The sequence below is a fragment of the Periophthalmus magnuspinnatus genome, chromosome 21, assembly GCF_009829125.3.
Source record: "Periophthalmus magnuspinnatus isolate fPerMag1 chromosome 21, fPerMag1.2.pri, whole genome shotgun sequence".
Lineage (NCBI taxonomy): Eukaryota > Metazoa > Chordata > Actinopteri > Gobiiformes > Gobiidae > Periophthalmus > Periophthalmus magnuspinnatus.
Genome location: NC_047146.1, coordinates 10395915 through 10414434, shown reverse-complemented (window position 1 = coordinate 10414434; position 18520 = coordinate 10395915). Strand labels below are relative to the sequence as shown.

At 40.9% G+C, this 18520-nt stretch overlaps 1 protein-coding gene across 1 annotated transcript in view; it reads right to left on the bottom strand.

Annotated features, from left to right (window-relative positions):
• LOC117389335 (anosmin-1) overlaps positions 1–18520 on the bottom strand; it is a 46518-nt gene that overhangs the window by 26345 nt on the left and 1653 nt on the right. Inside the window, exon 2 of the mRNA XM_033986991.2 lies at positions 12770–12817. Within this exon, the coding sequence (XP_033842882.1) occupies positions 12770–12817 (48 nt within the window). The remainder of the gene's footprint in view (positions 1–12769; positions 12818–18520) is intronic.

Below are 18520 nucleotides of genomic sequence, written 5' to 3'. Positions count from 1 at the left end.
CAAAACAAGTCCTATGATGGTAACCCATAAAGCTCTTCTGCATTCTTCAAGTCCAAACAAGATTACTAGACTTGTTTGGAGGCAGATTAATGTCGCTGTGGGAATGTTTTGTCTACATTTGACCTGTCCTTAATGCCACTAGGTCAATTTTTTTCAGAAGCAAAAAGCATCTTGGCAGGAGCACCTATGGAGGCTTGGCCTTTTGTGCTTTTTGAAGGTCAAATGGAGAGCCCAAACACACTGAGAAGAACATATAACATCCACTCAGAAGGGCACAAATCCAATCTAATACATCCTCGTTTTGAGACAGTACACATAGCCACATTGTCACATACACTATATTAAAACTTTATTAGAATGGGTATGGCTATTGGATAAACTGATTAAAAGTCTGAAGAAGTTTCGTGTTTTTGTTCTTTTTTCAGTGCCATTAGATGAAAGACTATAAACATGTTGTGTATAATCCAGAATTGTAATTTTTCTAACGGTAGGTCCACAACATTACTCTGGTCTGCTCTGACACACAAAAAGCTTTCTGCCTCAAGTGAGGGACTAGAAAAACATAAACTACTGAAAAGTGTATATTGAAAATGTCACCCAAGTATTTTGCTTTAGTTAATGAAGCTTGAACTGCTACTAGTCAGGACGCCCCGGGCTTTAAAAACACTGTGTATACAAAATATCACACAGACCATAATTCATACTGATGCGGTAGACATTTGCCTCACTGAAACGCTCGCGATGACTGATGCTGTTATTTGTTCAATTAAACTTGGGCAACACACCAAACTGCCAGTAAATGTGTGTTTTCCTATGAACCCAGATGGCTGAACCAGTTGCTCCCAGTGGTGACCGCGGTGAAGTGTCGAAGCTCATGGCAAGCCAAAACATAGTATTTACAAGGTGCCTTCGCTGTCCCCCGGAATCCACAAAAGCCTCTTGCACTGCACTTGGCGTCAGATATGCAGCAATGTGTTGTTGATCACGCACCTTGTAAATCTGGCAGTCTCATTGAGTTATGGCTATTTTCTGCTGCTCCGGCGCTTTTCTCACCACTGCTGACCGAAGTCAATTATAGCAGCAGCCAGCGGCCTCCCTGCCTCATATCTATCGACATATCCGGCACCTAGAGACCCACTACGCTCCTCAAAAAGCCACTTACAGCACCCCTTTTACTCCTCACTCTATTTCACTTTTATTTGGCTGTCACTTGAGCCATTTTCCTTGCAAAGTTCTTATCTCTCACTGGCTTTCACCCTGTCTCCGGACCAGCCTAATCCTGATAAATGCAAAAATCCCATCTTTTCCATCAGTTTTGACCATCCGTCTCCGCCATAAGCTGAAGTGTTGATACTCGGGAAAATGGATGTTTCCCAAAAGCTGCTCCAAAGAAGATAAATCTGGAAACACCAGGCTAGCAGCGCAGTATGGAGGGATTTTTATCATGTGATATATCTATTGCAAACAAAGCCAATACAAATGGGCTTGCCAGAAATGTTAAGGTCATGTTTCTGCTACCTCTGAGTTTTACTGTTCTCAGTCCAGCCACAGAATGGTTAAACGCATCAACGCTGATACTAAAATGTAGAAATATGGAAATTACAAAGTGGCGAAAACCTCAGAGGACTCAGTGCAGATGTGTTTGATTCAAGTTTACGATTGTTCTCCTACACCATTGTTATCTATGTCAATATGCACATCTGGTATTGGCAAAAAGACCAGTGTTTTACAACTGTGTATGCACGTTTACAACAGTGTAGAGGCTTTGGACACAGTACGGAGACCAGAATCTGTGGATGGCCATAAATAGATATAACATAAAACTTTCCTTTGTGTGTATTGTTATTATTTGCGAGACAATATTTGTTGATAGCTCATAAGTTCCCCAAAAGCCCGACTTGTTGACATTATACTTGTAGTGCACTCAAGTTTTCTAAGTCTCATGTGGTGCTCTGTATATTATGTTGAAAGTATTGTAAATGACTGTAGCAGATTATAAATACAGGAGTATGAAAAGCAACAATAACATTCAGACCAAACAGCTAACAAACATATTCTTAAAGTACTTCTTGGTTACCATACACTCATTATACAAAATAGTTGGATTCCAGTCAATCTAAACTTTCTGACTTCTGTCCATATTCGCCCAACAGCAAAATAGCACTAATTAGCTTAATAGGCTATTTATGCCTAATGTATCATAAAATAATGTAAAAACAAGACATTTGCATTTTGTTTTTAGGACTTATTTTGAGAAAAACACACAAAATTAAGTAGTATTCACTTTCCATCCAAGGAATGTCCTGAGGTTAGACAAGTGTAAAATACCACTGCCTCTTGTATGGGGCCTGTGGGTATAATGATTATGAAGTAAATATGAAGTGTCTGAGGTGAAATGAAAGTGTAAAATCATATGCTCGGATGCTATCCAACATGTCCCTGACAAGCCATTACCATTCAAAGGGCTGTGAAATACTGTGCTACCCCAAAAGCAGATAGCAGTCGTCCTGGGCCACTGCAAAGTCTAGACTGTTATGGAGTGTTTCCTCACATGACCTTGTGCTGCCTGTGTGAGATACGGAGTGTAGGGTGTCTGCGCAGCTCCAACTCAGCCCAGGTGTGAGCTGCATACGGAGGCTGGATCAGGTAGATCAAACACATTAACAGTGCTAAGTGAAGATGAGGGAACTTGACACCTGACAGGAGGTTGTGAAGCATTGTATGCTGATACATATCCAGTCATGCATCCAAGATAATGATGAGAGGATGTGTTTTACTCATCAAGAAGACCCTTAAAAGTAAAACTACTTTAAAGTGGATGTATTACCCAGTTCAGACAGTTGATATACACATGGGGCATCAGTGTTTAAAGCACTATTCCACCAACCCAAAGGTTGTCCGTTTGAACCCTGCGTAGACAAAGCTCTGTCGTGGGCAAGACACCCATTGGCAGCCTTGCTTCCATCTACCCCAGGGCAGATTTGGCTACAGTAGTAGCTAACCACTGTAAAGTATAGATGGTGCTTTGAGACTTTGTCAAGCCTGTAGACTACAAAAAACAAAAGTGTACTCAATCAATCTTCGATCTTATGGTATAAAAACATCATATAACACACTGCCTGCAGTGCCAACCCTCAGCTGCTGCTAAAATGCTACGATCAGTTAAACTATACCCAGGCTCTTAACATTACACAACACATTTGTGAGTTCAGGTGAGCCCCACTTGTTTTATGAGCCCAAACTTTCCAGAGCATTACTTTAGCATTATTCAGCTATCGCACAAACTATGCACATTGTCAAATTTCCCAGAGACAAAAAAAATGTCATATTTTCCACGGTGAGTGTTTTACAGCTCTGAAGAGGAGAAGCGCTCTGTTAACTCTGCCAGTGTCATAATTTACAAGGGAGAGAAACAACGCGGCCTTCCAGCTGAGAGGGGAGTGAAATCTAAGCCCTCCACGACTTTTTGTTTGGTTTCTCAAAGTGAGCTCAGAGTCGATGACAAACTGAGCAGGTGGTGGCACAGACATTTCCCCAAGAATTGCTTTTTTAAATTATTAATTTCTACGCACTTGAGGATACTGGCGACAACAAAGAGGGGCTGAAAAGAAATAGCTTGGCAGAAAGTGAGAAGCCAGGAGAAGGAAGAAGGGAGGGAGCAGGAGGGGCAGTGCATGAATTATACATTCAGTCCACAATCAGGAGGGACTGCCTTATTTATGAGTGAAAAAGGCCCACACAGCTTTAGCCAGGATTGGGCTTTGTCTACTGTGGAATGCAATAGCCGCTCACTTAATACTTAATGACTCCGAAGTTTTTAGCCAGACACCCAAACACCCACCCACAGAGAGATGCCCCTGTCCAGACTATGGTGATGGGTGAAGGGCTGCGAGACAGTCAGGGAATTCACAGGTGGAAATGTATTCACTCAAGTACACTGGCATCAAAATGAGTACTTAATGTCATTTTAGTGAATCTTTCAAATAAGAGAATATGTCAATTCAAACTAGGGCTGGGGGATTTGACAAAAAAAAAAAGAAAAAGAATATTCCTCTTTTTTTATTTTCAAAACAAAATAAAGCTTGCAGTATTGACTTTATGAACATAAACATTACACATTTTTAATCGCTGCCATTTGACATAAAAATAGCCCGATTTGTTGCTCCAAAGTCCAAACTCTGCTCCAAACCACATGCTTTTACTGTCCGAGGACTGGCTGTGGAACTCTCAATAAAATAAACCCAACCATATTACTGATGATTAGACCTGACTAAATATCAATAAAATAGAAGAAATTGCCAGCCCTAATTCAAACTGACTTTGACTTTGATTACAATCCTATTATTTGGACATAAACAGCAACCATAGAAATCCAATCTTACTATCCACAGTCTTCTGGTTGTGAAGTGGGCTTCATACCTTATTCCACAGAAATAAAAATATCTTTAATAAAACAGAGGTGTATTATATTTATATAAGGTTAAACAAGGTACATTTTTGGTTAAAAGGGTATTACAACACAGGATTGGTTCTGAAAGTAAATGCGGAAGTGATTTTTCAAGTGAGTCTATTTACTTTCCACCTCAACCCAAACTTCAGCAGGTGTAATCCTAGCTGCACTTTTCACCTAGCGTGGCATCGGTTTACGCTCCCTGGTCTGTAGCCGTCATGTGGGGTCAGATTGTTGATAAAGAGGCCCCCTGTGCTCCTGAAGCAGCATGGGAAACTTCAGTGAATCCTGTCCAGGGCTGAGCACCAAGACTAATGATGACAGATACTGCAGAGCATACGGATTGTCCGATAAAATACTTCCCCCATGCCAAAGTGTCTATTTGAAACAGATTTACAACCAGCGATAATGGGCCCACACTTTTGAATTCTCAAAATGAAAAACTGTTATGGCGATGTTGCTCCATCCAAACGGACAGACAGAGAGAAGAGGTCGGGTAAACAAGCAGATAAAGGATTTGAGGACTACCCCCTTGCATGGTCGTGTCAAATGAAGCTCCAATGTAGGACAACAACATGTAGAACACGGCGGGCTATTGAAGGCGCTAAAGCTGTGCTAATCCTGAGCTGCAGTCACATTCCACTACTATCTCCACTTGTTTATTTGAGAAACACTTCACATCCACTAATCCGACTTACCCCAACTAGACCTTCACACCGACGACCCCGCTGCAACTATAACGTATGGGAGTTCAAGAAAAACAAGGCTACAATGAACACTGGTGATGAGTGATTTAAAATTTGGAATGAGTTTTTGAAATAGTGGCTTTAAAGTGTTTATGGTTTGACACTACAGAACATTTTTGTTAACCACATACATGTAATTATTATTATCGTTAGTACTGTTATTATGTTTAATATATGAGTTACATGTGAGTTAACTGAGGCGGAGTCTGACTTTGGTGTTTTTCCACGTCTTTCAGGAAATACAAATGGCTCAATAAGATTTTCAATGAGCATACCTAAAGCTTTAATAAAATAAAGAAAATTTGTATCTTGGACTTGTCATCACTGTGACATGGTTACTGGTAATGAGTCCAACAACCAAAACATTAGGTCTAACATAATAATCCGTTCCCAGCACGAATAAAACAGTTGAACAGTAGCATAAAGTAACTCCTAACTTAAGTCATCATCATCAACAAACATCTTTAAACTACAAATGGAGTGCAACTTAACATTCCCATGTGGCTTTTAAGGTTTTTCATGGAACGTAAGCTGTTTGAAATGCCAGCCATACCCAGCCACAACATCCAGCAGCTGTCAAAAGTAGTAAACAGAATAAGGGAAGAAAAAGTGTACATGCAGAGGGAAGTCTGGGCATCCGTGCTTTGACTGCTGCCGGTTCAAGAAAATGGATGAATGATGGACGAATTCAATCCATTGTGTTATTAACAAAACTGCAGGCCATCCGACAACTTCATAATGCATCAATCATCTTCATATCAGCAGTAGACAGTGCATTTTAAAAGTTTTCCAAAGTTTGCTTTCCATTTTGTTGGCCGTCTTGTCCTAAACAAATCACAGAAAATAAATTGAAAGCCAAGACTTTCTATATGCCTATGAGCGACAGTTTGACACAGATTCTTCCTGTAACTGTCATTCTACAGGATTTAAGCTGTGAGCAAAGCCATCGTAGACTGACTAAGCACATGAGATTTAAGATCCTTACAGTTTAATCTCTATGTCTTAATATGATGATCAGTTCAAGCGACTTCTAAGACTCTAGATTAATTTCCCCCCTAATGAATCCACTGTCTCACGTGAGCCAGCGCAGTGAATACGCAAGGTACGCTGTAAGACTTGTTTACAATGGAAGTGAGCGCTGGGTGATGGGGAGCAGATTGTCTCAGTGTGACTATCTGAAAGAGGATTGTGCGGCCGCGTTGATTACGATAATCCTTCAGAGAATATAATCCCATCTGACAGCGAGAGGATGTGAGATGGGGTCCATGTTAGGGGTTGATTACAGTCGCTATTAAAAAGACACTAGGCCCTGCAGAATCAATACACGGCTAAATGAAGTGAGTTACCTCTTAATGGACAGTTTCCAGGAGCACATTAGTCAGCGCCTATAGACCACTCTGCCAACGCGCTCCACGCAAACTCTTACGCTCTTATCATAGCAGAGGGGTTTCTCCTATTTATTTTTAGTTTAATGAAAAGCTGAAAAACAAACTGTTCTTAAGGACATAAAGTACTCCTCTGTAACTAGTTGAGCCCATATGGATGCTGAGAAATATGCAGAATACAGCAGTATATCAAAGGAAACACAGTGAATTATTTAGTTTTAACTGGCATGCGATTTTAATCATACCATGTACACATTCCGTAAGAAGAAACACATAGTTCTGGTAGTATAAGTCAATATTGGCTTTAAAAAAGAATTTTTAAAGTTGAATCTATGATGCAACATGCCTTGACCAAACCATTTCACATAACCAGAAAAATAGGTCCTAGCTGCTCGAAAAGGAATGCCTACAAACAAAATGTACTGTTCTTTACTCCAAACGCTGAACTTTTTATCATTTGCATGTTTGGTAATTTCGTTGGCTAATAGTAATATGTCCGCCTTATCTGGTGTATTGCAGTTTTTGTGGTCCATACAGAAATACCTCAAGAGCACTGTGCTCTCACCACCGAAGTGTAAACTGTGGCCTTTTCGCCTCCTCTCCTGTGGCCAGTTCTTTAACTTTTTTTTTTTTTTTGCTGTGGGGGGTTTTTCATTCTCTGCCACCCACAATGTGAATAATGAGCTCTACAGATAGGAGCCAATGAAGCGACCCCCCCTTTGGCCAATGAAACTTAACAACCATGTCCAGATCAGGTCCTTCCTGCTGGGACTGACCAGCCCTGCATGCTTCACACTCCTCCACCACCCACACACACGCACACACACATACACACGCACGCACACTCTCTGTAAGCGACCGAGGTGAATACAAGGCCTTTAGCTCTACAAAACTAAAGAGATTTTCCAAATACGAAAATCGATGGAGTCAAAATGGCCATGGTCTATTCTGTCAGACATGCTCTATTTAACAGACGGACTGACAGGTGAGGCGGGCACATTGATTTGGAGGTTGAGGCTTGAGGTGTCGGGGCTGGTAATGTGGTTCAGGAAGGTAACAGCAGCGTCTGGCCCCAACCTGACCAAAAGGTGCTTTGAAGTGTGTCTAATCACCCAACTATTCCTGCCATGCTCAGTTGTAAACTAGCACCAAGCACCCACTTTATCACATTTTTCACAGCGCCCCTCGATATACTGCACGCCGCCAAAGGAAGAGATGACCACACAAGGACTTGTAAACCCAACACATTAGGGAAGCCTCACTGCTGGAGCGCCAATAGCTAATGGGCTGAGACTTATTTTGAATGTCAATTAGCCGTTTAATATGGTCATATACATAGGAAATTGTTGGTTAAGCAAATATTTGTTCAACAGATAGACATGGTGTGTGTATCTTTTGATGAATTACTACTTTGATTTGATGCTATTTTGAGTACAAAGGCAGTTAAAAGGTTTGACAAATGTAGTAAAACATTTTGCAGCTTAAAATAACAATCGGATACACATTTGATGCAGCATTTTATTGCATAATGGAACGATGGAACGATGCTCAATATCTTATAGGGTGGTCGTCAACTAAAGCAATGTTGGTCTGCTATTCACCTTATTCTGGAAGTTGTTGTGGGCGCTGCCATGGCTATTCAGGATGTATTATTTTGCATGAAGCTGCAGATCGTGGCAGTAAATAAGTTCTATACGGACTACAGAGCCGTTTTAAAACCTCCCAGTGAATCGGTGCCACACATCAACCTAATTTATATAATATTTTAGCGGGAAAACCATTGAAAAGCACGGGATTCCCACTTAACCGGAAGTGCTATCAAAAAGAAAGCGCAGTTTTGTCGCATTTACGGATGAAGTAGGTGGGGCAGAATAAGGTCAAAAGAGCAGTGATTAATTGACTATTAGGGTATGCAGCGTGGATGTTGCAAAAGCTCTCAAAATGATTACAATTTTGTGCAAAAACTACATGTATAAAGAGAAAAGAAAGGGCAGATACAAAGGCAGATAAAACTGTCACTCCCAAAACATGTTAACTCCCCTTTTCTACTGTTAAATCCTTAGAAAGCTGATCAAATAATTAGTCAACAAATTAAAAAAAAAAATGCTATCAACTAAGATACCAATAACTACAGCCCATCCTAAATATATTTTTTGTTACTAGGGAGTCCCAGGAGTCAGATTAGACACTTAAACACTGAATTGAAAGTTTCACCTAAAACAATATTGCAAGGAAGGAAATATGTCCATGTCTCTGCTGTGAGAAAAAGTGGGGGTTGGTCCAAATCTTGACAGTGGGCTTTGAAAGACACACTGAATGAGACATAGTAGCATTCCTGCAATTGTTATTCAGGCAAACCGCTCCAAAGCCTCCAACATGTGAATACGGCGGCGCGTGTTATCCCAATAGGGTAAACACTTCTTGTTCATATGCACTGGTATGTGAGGCTCAGGGCATGATTGAGCAGTGTGGCTCAGTCAAAAGAGCCACCTGGGATACACATTTCTGAAAGACATGCCTTACGTTGTCAAATTGCAAACAGACAATGGATCTTTATATGTCAACTGCAAATTCTTAACGAAAACAATGCAAGGATGTGGTCGCTTAAAAAAAATTGCCAAAAGATGTTGAAGGAAGATCTGCAGCTTAAGGGCAAATATAGTTGAAATGCTTAGGATGGTCTCTTGACATTTTTCTGGGGAAAGTTTAGTGATGGGTATATTCCAACGGCTCCTTGAAGGCCAACTTATTCAAGCTTAGTGCTCGTGTCCTTTCTTCCCCTCTTCCCGGGAGAACTGTGAGTAATGAAGTGAACTCTTTGCTTCGGAACGACATTTAACTGCCTTAAGTCAATCCTAGCATTTGATTTGGAGCCTGGATGACACCCATGGGGGCAACCCTAGCTGGCTAATACCAGCTATGCTCTGAATTCACAAAGCTTCTTGGCTGTTACAAAACCCAACCATGTACATTCACAAAATCTGCTTTTTCTGCACTAAAAGGAGCTTTTTAGACTTGAAGGGTCCAAACTTTTTTATGTCTGGCATCCTAACAGTGGCGGACAAAGTGACAATAGCTTTTTAGAAATCCCTGTTCTTCCGGCGTCTTGGGTCTGAATGGGGTTTGTTTCCAGTTTGGTGTTATGGAATGATAATGACTCACCAACACTCAAAGTGCCACCTCACAAGGAGAGAGGGAGAGCAGGAGGGTTAATTACCATGACAAAAGGACATTGAGCGCCAGTTTGGGGCTGGACGCGGCATAGACAAGATGACCACAAGGACTTTCTCAGCCCAAATGGAAACAGAGAGCTTTGATCTCCTAAAAATGGCAACAGATGGACAGGGTCAGTGCATCCTTTGTTTGAATTATTAGGCTGTGCTTCCTTGCATTTTCCTCACAGGCAGGGAGTGCTCTGGTCGGACTGGCCCCCACAGTCTTCCCCTTTGTGTGCTTGTTTGACTCAACGCCGTTCATGAAGTGAAGAGGCTAATCAGTAGCTGTAGAGCTATTCACAGGAAACACTGTACAGCATGGGCCCATTTGGAGCAATTGTTCCGAGTGGTCACAATAGCCCTGTGTTTTGACACTCTGTAGGCAGGGCCTAAGAGAGTATTAAAGACATTAGAGTGGTTGTTAAGTGTGGTGATGTTTGCCACCAAATATTGACTTCTGGCTGCAAAAGGCACAGGCACAGCGCCCTGGCTGTGCACATAAACCGCGTGGCTGAACCCAGAGCAGGGCTACAATTAAACTGATTAAATGCAAAAACCTCTTAAAACAAGCACCAGTGAACTACAGCTGTCACACAACACAGCCAGGGTGTCATTATTTCTAAAGGTTTACATCTAACCCATTCACTTTGAGCCAGCAGGAGGATAAAGAAGTGTGAAGTGACATGGTTGTTAGGGCACATCGAACAAGAAGTCTATTAAAGAGTGGAGGACATTTCCACTGTGTGTAGCTGCTTGATTATGAAAACAGTATGCTGTGCTTAAACCTGCAGCCAGTAACAGCCCCTCAAACATGAAGTGACGAGGGATTAACTGGTGCCAAGAACAGCGTTGGCCATCACAGTGGAAAGGAGGGGAACAAGTTTCACAGCATCACCAACACAATGTCTTTTCTCTTAATCTGACATCACAAAGTCACAGCTAGCGCTACATAAATCTTACTTACCTTTAGTAACATGCACTCTGGGAGCAGGGAGTTAATCACTGAAAAGAACAACTTGTGCCCTCATTAGAATTAATTTGGAGTTGCTCCACAGGGACATGATGTAAATATTTGCTAATTAGGGTAGAGGGAAATAACCTATGCATTGCAGATGTATTCAAAAGTACAGAGCACAATAGCCCTGCTGTATCCAGGAAATGCAAATTAGATGGAGGAAACTATTTGAAATTCAAACAAGCACTATTGCAGCATAGTTGTCTGAGCTATAACCCGCCAATTATACTTTATGGAATATCCAGGTACTGACCACCATAAGAGAAGGGCTTTCCATGGGTTTCAGCATAAGAATTAGGATTGTTGCCATAGAAAACAAAAAACTATCTTTTGAAAGTTGAAAAGTCCTCAAAATGTTGCCTTTAACAGGAAGGAAGCAGAAACCCCTAAATAGATGTAAGATTACATACTATATATTGCTAATCATTTATTCTAATTTCTTAAGAAACAAAAACACAAAACCAAAAATATCTCACTCTAAAGCCAATACATGTGACCTTGACCCTTTCACCTTTTAACTCAAATCATAGTCATTCATCATAAAACATCTGTAGCACATTTGAAGAGTTTCCATCAAGGCGTTCCAGTGAGATCACACTCCCCACAATGGGACAGAACAATCGCATTCTGGATGTTTGAAGCCCGATACGCGGCTGGCGATGACAGCTCTTATGAAAAATGGTTGAGAGGCATAAAATCAAAGAGAAAGGGTCATTTTGCCAGGTAAACAATCTCAGATGTTTAGTGTCATTATTAGATACCACTAAAGCACAGACATGACAAGAAATCTGTTTTGCTAAATGACCCTCCACTGTGTTGTTACGAGCCTCCTGAACTCCCAGCATGCATTCCTGTTTAAGTACACCAATATTTATGCGCACACAACTATGTGTACTTTGTGGTCACCTGGACAACTTCCTGCACATTAAACATAGACTTTATAGCATGTAGGAAAACAGTGGGGACGGTGAACAAAGGAACATACACAGTTATGAATGTATTCTCTTTAAGTCTTGGCAAGCATGTGCTTGGATAAGGAATAATGTGGTCTTTGGCATTTCTAGTAATAATAAACCTGACTAATTTAGCTGTCAATTACTGTTAGGGTAAGAAAGAATATTTATTTTTACTGGCTATTAGTAAATCTCTTAAATAGTCTTTAATTACAGTATGTCAAATTATTAGATGGTATGACGATAATTTGTACCTCTTCCACTCTTTCAATAAGACAGTCATAATATTATTAAGACATTTAATTAATTTGTAACTGTAGACTATAGTAGCTCAGTCAGTCCATGCAATGGCTTCATGCTATTGGTGTGCCTTTGGGCAAAACACTCAACCTGCCTTGTCAAAATGAAAGTCATAGAAACGCAAAATATAATTGTAATCATTTATAAACAGACTAAGGTGATACCTGCATGTAGAAACACTGGTTGATTTTAAATAGGTCAAATTTCTACATAGATTCACCTCCATAACATCTTCTGTCTTCCAGCTTTACAGACTGCTCTCACTGGAGTCTACCCCAGTACACCTCCAAGAGCCCTGTCAACAGCTGCAGGACAGTCTGATAGAATATGTCATCACCATCTTTTCAGGGGTGCTGTCAACACCAGCTTTTGTATCAACCTTCTTCAGGACAGGGAATGAAACCCAAACAAACCCTACGGGAGGTTTGCCGCAATGCCTCCGACTCCAATCCCAAATTATGGCATTAAAAAAATCATTTCATAAACAGCTAGGTATTAACTGCTTTCAATCACAGACGGTTGTGCTGCCTGGTGAGGATTAGCTGAAACTGAGAGAATGCTAGAGCTGCAGGGGTTTGGAGGTGATTCCCGGAGGCATGTAAACATTAGGCTTGTCAGGACATGTATTTGTTATGGCGCCATATTCACTGATAAAGGAGCAAATATATGTGGCATGTGTCTCATAAATGTACAGAGTGAACCTACCTTGGAGCACTGCTTGTGATTCTGGCACCAAACCAAGGATCCATTATTCTGAAAGAGAAAGAACATAGAAATTAGCTACATAATCGTATTTCCAAAAAAGGATTAAATATGAAATGTAAACAAAAGCAGAATAAAGTCACTTCAAAATGCATCTTCATTCACCACAAAACACACATGTATTCTGTTTTCCTTCTATGGCAACCAAATGATCTGACAAGTGTGCAGCGATTTCATGGTTTAACATCAGATACTCTTCCTAATACAGCCCTCTCCATTTAGACTGGATTGAAATAAGAACTGCACACAACCAGATATAATTCATAACAGAACATGAGAAAATATATAATTGGTGTAGTATTAATAAAAACCTGATAGCTCATTTGTTAGGACAAGGGCAACAAAACACTGTAAAAAATCATACCAAGAATAATATCTGGAACAATTTGATTAATTAACTAATAGGTAGACTTCAGATGTTCTCCAGGCATCTAAATCTGGTTCTACTTGTTTATACTTCTACCGCATCCAGACGTTTCCTTGGACTTGGTTTTAAAAATAAACAGAAGGGTTGGAGTGAGCAAATGTGCATAACCTAAGCAGGGAAGTGGGGTCACAAGGCAAGGACCAGGGCACAGCTCTGGTCATTTTCAGTGGAGCAGAGTGACCGGAGTTTTCCCTCTTGTTTTCTAGGCCTGTTTGATCTCTCACCAGACACCCCGAGGTCACAGAGAGAGGAACTGAAGTCAGCACTCATGTGCACGCTGCAGATACTGCCAATTTCCTTTTAATTGCTTGGAAGTACCACCTTGTTCACTAGGATAGACATTTTGCCTTAATAGACCTGCCCCATTTAAAGTCCTCAATGTGTAAATAGAAAGGTTGCTGAGTGCAAGACCACTTGGGTTCAACAGCTTGCGCAAGTGTCCATTTCCTGAATTTCATTAGGCGGTCGCATTATTCTGTCATTCCATGCTCACGTAATTGTGCTTGGATAGCAAGTGCAAGGCTAGGACTCTGGAATAATAGACCGGTTGATCATCATAAAAGACACTAAAAGCTTGAGTGCGTGGACAGGCCAGACTGCTTTGCGACACTCTGGGGGTTGAGTCTTCTGAATAAGTTGTAAATTTGAAAATATGAGTAAAACGCACACATTAACAGAGACTATGCAGCGGAATTCTGGGATTCTGTTTTGTCATTGACCTGGATTGTGATTAGGAATGCAAATGGCAACACACTACAACTTTGCAACAGGACAGTTTTTAGTATTCAGAAAGTCTGTGCAAGTTCAATGTCAAGTTCAAAGGGTTTCCACACTATGCAATCCAGAAGAGATTTCCCATGAGACCCTATGAGAGAACTTATCATTAAAGGCTTTAATTTAACATCCAGTACCAGTAAGTGCTGTGCTTTTAGTGTCAAGGATAATGGCCAAATGGGCTTCAAAGGGCCTTATGATTGTTCTGAGAATCTCCACTACAAAAACTGTGATAAGGATGAGAAATGTATCCACAAGCTGCAGGGTCACTCCAAAAGGAAGTCTTCACTCAAGTCAAGATTTATGGCCAGTCCAAATGAACAATGTGAATATGAACCCATTGCTATTGCTGTAGAGTTTGACTCCACAGCAACAGCATTTCACTAACTGCGTTTCTGCCAAACGCAAATGAGCATTTTTCACAAATTTGCAAAACAAATACAAGTTTACAAGTTTTGTTTTAGTTATTGGGCATTGGTTACCTGGTTATGGTGACAGCCTGTCAGCTTTGTGTGGCACCATTGCACTGCTTATCCTGCAGAGGGTGCAACATATGCAGGCTGTGTGGTTTGTCTTGAGACGTGGCTGCACGCATTTGTTTTGTATAAAAGGTAGCAGTTTGTTATAACTGTAATATTGCTATAGGTGTTACAACTCAAAGCATGCAAATACTTCAGCCAGGTACTCCTGAACATGAATCAAATCTGGAGATTTGCAGGCAATCTCTGAACTGTACAAGGTCTATATATAAGCCACAAAGCTTTATTATTGTTTTTACTGATCCCTTGTAGCTAGAGGCAGTATATCTGGCATCAGGTGGTGTTTAAATGCCAGTGTCATGGCTCATTACTGACCTCATGAAAATCTGACTTTTACTTTGTGCATTTACTTCTAAAAACACCAAAAAAAACTGTCAAAGCAAAACACCTAGGAGGAGGTAATTAAAAGTATTCCTGTGTAGAAAAAAAGGCTTTTACACTGTCAACTGAACCCTGATTAAAACATGAATTATTCCCCACCTGTCATGTTGTGTTTTATTGCATAATTAAAATCCGTGTGGAGTCCGGTAACTTATAAAAGACGATCCATCTAACTCCATCCCCTGTCGGCACCAAGCCATAAATAAAGGCCTGATATTCACAGTGACAACCGATGCCGGGGGATAATTTATACAGATTGTCACAACACTCGGCCACGTTCGAAATCATCAGTCGTGTTTTCTGACACCTTTCGTCGCCCATCAATCAAGCCGCGACAGGAGCGGATCGAGCCGGGGGAGCTAATTTTGCACGGTGACAGCATCCATGTAGCAGAGAGGCCCAGCAGGATGTTGCCCCAGCTGTCCAGGCCTGACCTCTCCATGTCAGGGACCAACGGGGAATAATTATAGGTCAGGACTTCATCCCTGCGACTCACCGTGACATTCTTCAGCAGCCCAAACATAAAGCAGGGCTCATGTCAAGGACCGTGGGGTGAATGCGTACCAGATACCCCTCCTGTCTCTGTGTGGAGGCGCACAGATCAAACAGTAATAGGTAAATGTACCACTTCGAGTCATGTAAACAGAGCCTCATCGCCGAGACATTGTTACTGTTGTCAGACGAGAAGAAAGAGCAGGTGGCCACGGGCGTGTCTTTGTCTCCCCTTTTACCTTTAAACTGCAGTATATATTTCTGACATTTTTACGCTGCCTTACTGTTAAAGGTACTGCAGGGTGTACTGTAGTTGTGCACTTATAAAGATGGATGACAGGAATAAAATTGTGTTGTAGTTATAGCAAACATACAGCATATGGTAGTGCATGGATGAGAATACTTAAATATATTTTGGGTAGAGTTTATAATAATCAAGAGAGAAAACCATGTAAAACTAATAAAGACAGTGCAACCAGTTCACTGTATTATATAAGTCTGATGGGACTGAGTCCCATCTCATGAGAATACATCAGAGCAACACAGCCTATCACGCATATGAAATACATATGGCAGACTGACAGCCACACAGCTGAGTGACATTTTTAAAACTTTACAGGAAAAGTTAGATATGAAGAGCTAAATGCTAGATGATTTTATAAGTTATATTTAGCTAAATTTTATACCATGCACAAAGGAAAGATACACAAACTGGATGCTGTGTCCACAAGCATGCTGAAAGATAATAGAATTTGATTAATCCAAATCCATATAGATTCTATTGCAGCCAATAAAAGTCATACAAAAGTAAAGGCTGTACTATAGTCATTTTTAATTATTTGTCTGAGCAGGAACTGCCAATTAACTTGCACTGTAAAAATTCTTTCCTCGATACCAGACACATTAAAAACTAATTATCAAAACACTTGTGATACAACAGAGAAGGGCTGTGCAGTGAATCAATGGGTGGGTCTTTTTTAATTGAGACGTCTACAAACAATCCTCTGTCAATAAAAGCATGTGGTTTGGAGCAGAGTTCAGACTTTGGAGGAAGAAATGTAACTATTATTTGTATTGTGTTAAATGACACAGATCCAAAGTCTGCATCAGTTATGCTCAAGAAATTATATAAAAAGCAAATAATAAAATAAAAAATCTCATTGAGGAAAAAAATATAATAATTTTATTTGTCATATCACTCAGCTCTACAACAGCAGTGCAGTCCTGCTTTTGAGAAGAACAATTTCACAGTTATTTTGACATTTAGTTTAAACATTCATCTGTCTATATTAATCTGGATTTAATGATGAATTCAGACATTTGACAGTTACTGGCCTGAGTATCCACAAGTGACTAATTACAATGACTCTGTATGTTCCTGTCCAAGGTGACTGACTGGACTTCAAAGGGCAGACTAGTGTCTCTGTGTGTCCACTGACAGCCCGGGGGTCCTGGAGCAGGGACCACCAAAATAACTGATCTTTAAGGGCACTTATGCAGCACTAAAATAACAGGTCTCAAGATTTCGGCCCCTGACTTCAGTGGGTGTGGGGTCTGCGGCCATTTACCTCATCAATAATGCATGTAATATGAATTATTTGACAGTGTGTCTGAAAGTGAGCTAACGTTTTCAAAGCGCTTCCAATGACAACATAGAAGGCATGTTTCAGAAATCTAAGAACACGGACATAAAAAGTTACCTCCAGTTTGGCCCCCAAAGGCAATTTGTGAAATGAGGTGAGCTCCAGGGGTGTAACAGGATTGAGGGCCAGAGATTTACAGACTCGACTGTCATGGTTTAAAAGCATTTACAGAGTGAGGAGGCCAGCCTATATAGACCGCCTATTCATCCCCTGTCTTACCAAATGAAAAACCCCACACACGGACTACCACTCGCTTCAGGTCTGATTCCACTACAGGTTAGATCATATCAAAGGCCGGAATAAGGGGACATGGAAAAACCATCTTTCCAATGTTTTCTCTACCCCGTCATTAACATTAATCGTGTGCATGTTAGAAATGAATGAGCGCATGTAAAATGTATAGCTTTTATTGCCTTGGATGTAATAACAAGAGTACATGGACACACCTTGTTTTTGGCTTCATGGCTCCAACACATAAATAATCCAGTACAAGGCCGATGCTTTCAGAGTACATTATTGCACCGAGCTCCCAGTTCACTCTTAATATCTGAAGTGTCCGAGGCTAATATTTATGGGCTGGGTGTTCCCCCCTCTGTCTATTGTATGTACCAAGTTGACAAGTTCCATGAAAGTGAAGTCAAACGTCAATAAATCTGCATTTGGAAATACTATTACTTCAGTAAATCCAAGCTTGCCATAAATCCGACATGCAAAGGACAACCCGTGGGTTTTCCAAACTCGGCAACTGCACGGTTCATTGTGTCTAATTTATATTTGCGACAATTAAAATAAAGCTTCTCGTTTGTCCTCGGTATTCCGCCACATAAAACAGAAGGAAAAGTATGTGGGTGTTCCAAAACATGTGCAAGTTTTAAATAAAAATCAAAAAAGGAATCTGGACTCAGTTGACAGACATATTAAAAAAACAGCTGTAAAATGTGTTAGCAGACAAATTATTGTATGTTAAAATCAGGAGCAGTCCATATTGATTGCAAGATATTAAGTGGACAATATAAAATGCGCTATAACAGCAGACAGGAGTCCCATGTGGGGCTTTCCCTTACTATAAAATGGCAAGCATAGTGTGTCTTGATTTCCCTATCTCATATTAAATGACCCATGAAGGATGTCCGCATTAAATTAAGAGGTCTGGCGTCTCCATCACTGCTGAGCTGTTTGTGGCTGTATACCATAATGAGATCTGCCAGAGGAAGTCCATCCACCTGTGGGTAGTGCTGACTGAGCACGCTCCAGTTTTGTGGCAACACTACATTAGAGCTTATCACAGTTACCACAATTGGGCGCAGGCAGTTAGCAGGAAGGTGACCCCCGTGTGGAGTAATATGGGAAGCTCAGCGTGTATCCAGCCCAGGCCTTTTGAGGTGTGATGCTGGCATTTATTGGCAGGGACAGAGGAGGGGGGGTGAGGGCGGTGGCA